We start from the raw sequence: 8154 nt of genomic DNA, 5'->3' as shown, positions 1-8154 counted from the left end.
AAATAATATATTTCTAATGCAAGAGAAACCAACATTACACCAGCCCCTAACCCATTTTTATTTATTGATCCATCAAAATACATACTCCATATTCCACTTGTATCTTCTTTGTTCTTCATCAAGTCAGGGACAAGAGCATATTTTTTAATATACAATATGTGCCCAAGATGGTCTCTAAGGTTTCTGATATAAGATCAAACTGGTAAGCATTAGCCCACTCATCCAAGAGGAAATCAGGTATATCAGCTAAAGAAGTGGTAGGCTCATTTGTTGTATCATTTTCATCTATTTCAAGGATGGTGCAATTCGTATTGATAAGATTAGGAGTGTAGGACTCAATATGGTGGAGAGATAATGGTTCTACTTCGATTGATTCCTTGGTTCCATATCTAGTTCTAAAAGAAAAAGACCAATTAGAAGATATGTAGCCACCTATTTGAGTAGTGAAGTCTCTTGATAGACAAATGGAAAAGTGTGGGTTGACGTCAACAATTGATATATCCTGAACTATAGTGCAACTTGGGCATGCATTAAAGGCCATTTCAACATTCCTAAGGATTCTCGTGGTCTTGATAGTACTACCATATAATTGCAACACATCTTTAACAATGGGTTCACATTTAATTTCTAAGGTATTAGCAACACACTTGGGCATTACTGAGCTACTAGCCCCTAAATCAATCATCCAGTTGTGGACTAGCTTATCTCTTATAATTAGAGAAATATAAAATGGAGGAGGACTAATCTTTTTTCTTATTTCTACCTCCTTAGATGGTTTTACCAAGCTCACAACATTCTTCATACTAGGTGGTTGATCTCTAAGTTCAATGCTTTCCAACTTCTACTATAGTAACATCCTTTGTGATGATACAATAGTTACAAAATTCCACATAGAAATTTTTTCATTGGTCTTCCTCGTCTATTCTGCCACACTAAAAGGAGCATTAGATGTTCTGGTGGGAGCCTTGGAAGTAAAATCTTGTGGTGGGAAAGTCTATGGGTTGTCCACATTATCTCTGCTTTCACCCTACCTTTTCAATTGAGAAGCATTGGCAGGCTTATTAGCATTGTGTTTCTTGGAAAATACTTGTACATGTGGCATTAGACTTGATGTGGAAGTCTAATTAGGAGGTTGAGAAGCAACCTCTTCCACAACTTTTTTCTTACTCCTAGTATTGTAAGCATAGGAATCATGGTTTATATTACATGCTCTTCCACTAGGCAGTTCGTAAAAGAACAATCATCCTACTAAAAAGTATCAATAGGTTGATTAGCATTGTGTTGTTCAGCAACCATTCACTCTACTGTAGTTACAGCCAAGTAAGATTCTACCTTCTATCACATGTAGTATCCATAGGATTAGCTACAAGAAGGGCAGAAATCTTGATCTTGGGCAAGGTTTTTGTTTGAAGATTGGGAGTGGTCAATAGGTCTATTCTAGTTGTGAGGGTAATAGATAGGTCTATTCTAAATTGTAGGGACATGACTTTGGCTTGTAGGTTTATCATGAATGGGACCTTGACTCCGGAGTTGTAGAGGCTTATTATTTTGAGCTTGTTGCCTCTTCATGGTTACCAATTCATTTCCCAATTTCTACACCACTACACTATTTCCCTTCATCTTATTTTCTTGATCTAGCATCCTTCTATCTACATTCTGCATAAATGTCTACATAATAGCCTCAATCCTATCAACTCCATTAGAGGATGTAGTTGCTATTGGAACCACAACAAGAGGTTGACTTATAGAGGAGACATGAATAGGGGCCATAGAAGGTTGATGATTAGGCATGTCGAGGAAGAAAGGCATTGGGGGCCTTGGAGCTAACTTCCCTCCTTGTATCAAGATATTTTCAGTTCTTATGGAAACCTCATAAGCATTTGGTATAGTGTCACTCCCATAGATTGTAAAATGGTAGCAATATCATTGTTGAAGGCTTTGAGATAATACAAAAATGCATTACCAGGATAGGGTTTCACTGTATTAGGTATTCTATCCCACATCTTTTGAAATCTATAATTGAAATCAGGCATACATTCTTGAGGGGGGGCCCTTGATAGTTGTCAATTGTTCTAAAAGTGATAGGTGGTCACTTTTTTCCTCAAAATGCTTGCATAGGACTACCCCTAACCCATCCCAATCAGTAATAGAGTCATGAGGTAAACCTTTATACCATTGTAATGCCTTCCCTTTCAAGGATGAGGCCAAAAGTATAATCTCTACATCATCCTTAATGATGCCATGAATATTACAGACATTAGACACCACTTGAATATGTTCAATAGGGGATATGGAGGTTTTTTTAGTAGAATTTGGTACATCATTAAGAGATTATACTAGTATGTCATTCATTTGGGCTAATAGGAGGGGGCTCCCACCATTAAAGGTGGCAAAAGCGTGAGCTCTAGCCATATAAACAAGTGTTTTGTTGATATGAGTAGATGGTATTCTAGGATGAGACCTAACAATAGGAGTGGAGATAGATCTTGCAGGGGTATGTGTTACTACCACACTCCTAACTGATGATAATGATAATCTATCCTTCTTGGATTAGAGAGAAAAATATCTTGATATTGGAACTTACCTCTGGAAGATGCCCTTGTGTGTCTCTTGGGCATGAATCACAAAAACTTTGGTCTAGAAACTAGTGTTGGAAATATAAGAGGAGTAACTAAGAGGGTGAGGGGTGAATCAATTACCACAAAAAAAAATCCCAAATCCCTTATATGTCAATACAAAAATAAATTCTAAAAACTAAACTTTCTTGAAGCTTGACAAACACACATAAAATGTCATAACTTAGTAAATATTGAGATTGCTTGGAAAGTACTTAACAAAAGTCTTAAGATGTTTTATGTGATTACTTATTACTTAAACTTATTTGCAAGCACATAAAATAAATAGAATGAACACATTTGACACATGCTCAACATCCTTCATTCTATCCTCAACATCAGTGTCGGGCACATCATGTCCTAACTCAAAAGTCACCTCAATCAAATGAACCTTTCCTTTACCCATGCAACAGTGCCCTGGCTCCCAAGGTTCTTTGCATGAGAAGCATAGTTTCTTCCTCCTCAAATCATTCTATGTCTCTAGGTCCATCCTAAGAGGTCTAGCTGACTGACCATCCCTAAGCTGTGAGGTGTTGATCTTCTATGGAGGTCGTGAATCTCTAAATGACCTTTTATCTTATGCATAAGTAGCAGTGTTGTCCAGTCTCAATGTCACATCAATAACATCCTTAAGAATGGTCAGCTAGAAAGCACGAACCAATCCCTTAAGCATGCCCTATAATCCCTAAATGAATAGCATCACACTATGCTTCTAGGGCATATTAGGTACCATAACCACAATACGCTAGAACTCATTAATATAAGCTTCTACATGACCAGTTTGTCTCAGATGAGCCAACTCTCTATAGTAAATTTATGTATCCTTACAGTCAAACCATGTAATGAGTCACTCAGTGAACTTAGCATAGGAATGTACTAAGACGTGATCTTGGGTGACCAATCCATGGTGCCACCAATCATAGGCAATCCCCTCTAGATGCAACATAGCAAACTGAATAGCCTTATGCTTAGGCATGGGCCGCAATGAAAGATATATGTCCAGCTTGTGAACCCAAGCTCATGTAGTTGTATCTCCTGAGCCATTATATGTAATCAATGTGATCTTCCTAGTAGCTCTATTGAGGTCACAGTTATGTTGTTATTGTGGTGGTCTATAACCACAATCTCCCTTGAACCTAGTTGTATCTCTATGATGTGCACAATACTAGGGAAGAGGGAAGACATCCCTAACCTCAGGGAGTAGAGCTCTCCACTTAGCTATGGCCGCCAAAACTGACTGCTAGAACCCCACCTTTGCTGGTTGTTCACCTAGTATGAACTGAGGAAGCAATGGTCTATTCATAGTAGGTGTACAATGGTGATGCCACCTAGAGGAATGAAGGGAGCTCCTAACTAAAGAATGGAACTAATGGCTACGCTAACTACCAACCACTAAAACGGACCTACTTTGCCTACCTCTATGTCCACCCATCTCCAAGCACTCCAAGGTATCCTATAATATGTCAAAAGCCTAGATGATCCTAGGCTGAGTAGTGGTTATGGTCTACACCATCTCTCTCTCTTCATCATCCTAATTCTCTCTGTCGCCCACCTATTCTTTTGCCATAATAGGTTCCTGATCTATTCCAAACTCACGCTCGTACTGAGCTCTTTTGCATGTATAAAATTTGTTTACATCAACTCTTCCTAGATGCATAGAAATAAAATCTATTTAACCCAATAGGTTGGAAAGAAGAATTGCTCTGATACCAATAAAAGATCCCTGATGGATCTCTTTTGTTGATCTACTGTAATTTTATTATTTTTAAATTTGTTTTCCCTATTTATTAAAATTTTCTTGTAGAGCTAGACAGAAGTTGCAGAAGGGTTTGATTGTTTTATATTTTTTATGATTTTGTAATAAGTAATAACAGAAGTACAATAACATGAACCAAATCTAAAAATGTATTCCAAATACAACCAAAGCAATTTTGCTTCAAGTAGATTTTTGAATATAAAGCCTAATTTGTAACCAAATGAAGATTTACAATAATATCAAGATGATTACAACCAAGGATAAACCCAACCTGAAGGCATGAAGGAAAAATATGAGCCCAAAAGGAAGCTACAGCTAGGTTCTAGCTCTCAAATTTTGCACGTGGGAAAGAATATGACTACTAGGTGTTGTCGTACATCTGCAAAGTACCCACATGTGGATAGAATGCCCAAACCCCAATTAAAACTCTGACTCAATACTATGTTCCATAGAAGAAACAATGCACAATCTCCAAGATGCTTCTCAAAACATCATGGATACTTAAGACAAAATCAATGTTTATTTCTTATATTAAGAAAATATCAAATTCATTTAATGTGTTAGTTCTAATATCACATCGATGTCAAATTAAAACATTATATTTAGTATATATATTTCAATTTGTATAAATAATTTATGATCATAAAAATAAGAATAATATAAAGTTATTGTTCAAACTAATTTAAATGAACCCTTATAATACACCATGTAAAAGAGAAGAATGTATAATATGTACAACATAAATATAACCAAAAAAAATCACAATTTTTTTTTTTTGAGTTTCAAATAATAGGGAAAAATTTACTTTCAATACTAAACTAGAAAAGCCCTTCATATAAAAAATTTTGCACCACTTAGATAAGATCATATTAGAGACCACCTCAATTCACAAATAATACACATTATATTGAAAAAAATAAATTGTAGTTTAATGATTGGTTTCTATGTCTATTCAAGATTTTGGAGTGTAAATATGTATGCTTATTTTAAATTTTGCATTGTAATTTTGTATGTTTATTGGTTTATAAAATGAAATAATTTAGAGATGTATTTGATATATATAAAAAATAAAACTTTATATGTCTGTTTACCTAACTTTTTGAAAATGATATTTTTCCTAGATTCTCACTCTTTCTTAACTAAACATAATATAAAAACATAGGCATCATGCTTATTTAATAAATAAATTCTTATTTCTAATAAGAAAAATCATTCACATATTCATAATAATGACAAAAAATTTATTTTAAGAGATTAAATTATAAGGGAAATAACAAAGATTGGAGTTTTTGTCTTTGAGCCTCCAAACACAACCTAAGAAAAACAAATGACTAATGTAGGATCGAGCTCATTAACATTCGCTCTCAACTCATCCAAATGTGGTTCAATGTGTTAAATGAGGTAATCCCACAAAAGAAAAATTACTAACACCAATAGCTACATGAACAAGAAAGCCACATGCATTTCAAGCTAATTAGGATGGCTTATGCACAATGAATGAGATACATTGGACTTGACGAACAGAGTCAAATCCAATGACACGAATAAAGGCTTTTGGGTATGCCTTTGCACACTCATTTATTTCTCTCATCACTTGTGATGCATCATTGCACCCAAACATGGGCAACTTCCACATGATCCAGTACCTTCCATCATAATATCCCGGGGTTGTACCATATTTTCTCTTGATTTCAGCATCCTATACAAACACCAAGTTGTCATTTCCAACTATATATATATATATATATATATATATATATATATATATATATGGATATTCATAATAAAAGGAATTATTAATTAACTACCCTACAATTTTTACAAAGTAAAAAAAAAAATACTTGATTGAACGTGAATTCATTGACATGCCTATATTTTTATATTAATGTAAACCAGATTTTTTTAACTAATTACACAATTCTATTTCTAGAAGTATAAACGTATTGAAAATAAACACATTTAGAAATTTGTTTTACTTACCTCATCAAATTCTATGCAAGGAACCCACTTGTTTTGCAATAGGTAGTCATTTTGCTTCAAAATTTGCTCTGAAGTTAGGGGTGGCAAGTATGACAATGTCTCCCATCTCTTGTTATTATATGGTGGCCACACCTATACCCACATACAAAATATTCAATGTATACATGTTAAATATCTGCATCATTAGAACATTGCCCTTATTCAACCTAAACAAAAAAAACCCAAATCATCAATGGTGGCTTAGAATCAAAGCAATGAACAATATTGCAAGCTTCTTCGTATTCCAAATTCAAAAAAACCCCCTCTTTCCCCAAATACCATATCATGTCAACCTTGATCCAAACAATAGTACCATTCTCTTATAAACTACAACAATTTTTCCCATCTATGTAGAGGATTTCATCTAGAGATCATGAACACTTCTCATTTATGACCTTATTCTAGAAGAAGACTACCATTTTCTTGTACTCTACAACCTTGATTCCAACCCATGTGGAAGATTTCATTAAAAATGCATGAATCCTCTCTCTCTCTCTCTCTCTCTCTCTCTGAAAAAATTGTACTCGTCTTCTCTTTCTCTTCTACACAATAATTATCCCATTGTTCTTCCATAGCAAACTCCCACAAATTAATTAAAGAAAATATTAAGAGTTTCATGAACACCCACATTCTATATAATACAAATTTGGAAAGAAAGCTTGGATCCATCTACTCTTTTTCCTCTAAATAGCAATTGTGTCATTTCTCTTTCATAAAGAAGCTCCACAAACTATTGAAAACAAACACTAATGGTTTCATGGATACCCACATTCTAGGTTACACAAATTTGGAAAGAAGGCTTGGATCCATTTTAACCTTGTACAAAACAATTGCCCCATTTCTCTTCTATAAAGAAGCTTCCACAAACTGATAAACCAAATACTAACCATTTTTAGAATTGCACAAATTTAGAAAAGAAAACTTGTACCCAACCTACTAGATTCCTCCTCTACACAACTATTGTCCTATTTCTCTTCTATAAACTCTCACAAACTAGTGAAACTGAAAAACTAAACACTAATGATTTCATGAATACCCACATTCTATGTTACACATTCAAAAAGAAAGCTTGAACACATCTTTCTCCTCTACACAAACAATTGTCTCATTTCTCTTCCATAAAACCAAACACTAACTATTTCATGGATGCCCACTTCATGTGTGAATTGGGTATCCATAGAACTTTAAGAAGAGAAAGAGGAAGGAGGAGGAGAGGATTGGAACTCACTTGCATGCAATTGACTTTGAGACTGGCTGCCCTGCCCTTGTAGGCCTTGCCAGAGGAGCGGAAGGAGGCTCCAGAGAAAGGGGTGGCCAAGTTAAGGGCAGCAATGGTGGGTGAGGCAGTCTTTGATGAGGCTGCGGCTGCTGCCATGCCCGCAGAGGATCCAACAAGCGCCAACGCCATTGTTGCTGTAGTAGTTGCAGAGGATCCCACGAGAATGAAGACTGGTTGTGAACTCGCTAGGCAATGGAAAAAGCTGAAGTGGGAAGCATAGATAAAGAGGGAAGAGGATGCCCCTATGTGGTGGAGAGGAGAGATAAGCCTGAGCACATTTGGGCCGTTGGATTCAATCTTACAATTATGGTCATCCGAAGTAGATTGGATTGCTATCTTTGGAGCCTTACTGCTTACTCCACGTGTCCATATCCTTGTGGACTTATCCCTCGTCTATTTTTCCCTTCCTCTATTTGAGTCCTCACACGTCCCATTGTCATTTCTTTGTGCTTTATTTGAAAGTTAACCATGAACAAACAAGTTTA

At 35.6% G+C, this 8154-nt stretch overlaps 1 protein-coding gene across 1 annotated transcript; it reads right to left on the bottom strand.

Annotated features, from left to right (window-relative positions):
• Positions 1-5601: 5601 nt before the first annotated feature.
• LOC149571187 (ribulose bisphosphate carboxylase small subunit, chloroplastic-like) lies at positions 5602-7863 on the bottom strand. Its single transcript, XM_089812760.1, has 3 exons — positions 7619-7863; positions 6352-6483; positions 5602-6070 (listed from the first exon to the last, which is right to left on the bottom strand). The coding sequence occupies exons 1-3, from the start codon at positions 7796-7798 to the stop codon at positions 5846-5848; spliced, it is 537 nt and encodes a 178-aa protein (XP_089668886.1). The 5' UTR covers positions 7799-7863; the 3' UTR covers positions 5602-5845.
• Between the last annotated feature and the right edge of the window lie 291 nt (positions 7864-8154).

This window comes from Cupressus sempervirens, chromosome 2, assembly GCF_028749045.1.
Source record: "Cupressus sempervirens isolate cs-2001-9-10 chromosome 2, ASM2874904v1, whole genome shotgun sequence".
NCBI classification, from domain to species: Eukaryota; Viridiplantae; Streptophyta; class Pinopsida; order Cupressales; family Cupressaceae; genus Cupressus; species Cupressus sempervirens.
This window is presented reverse-complemented; position numbering and strand designations above follow the sequence as displayed.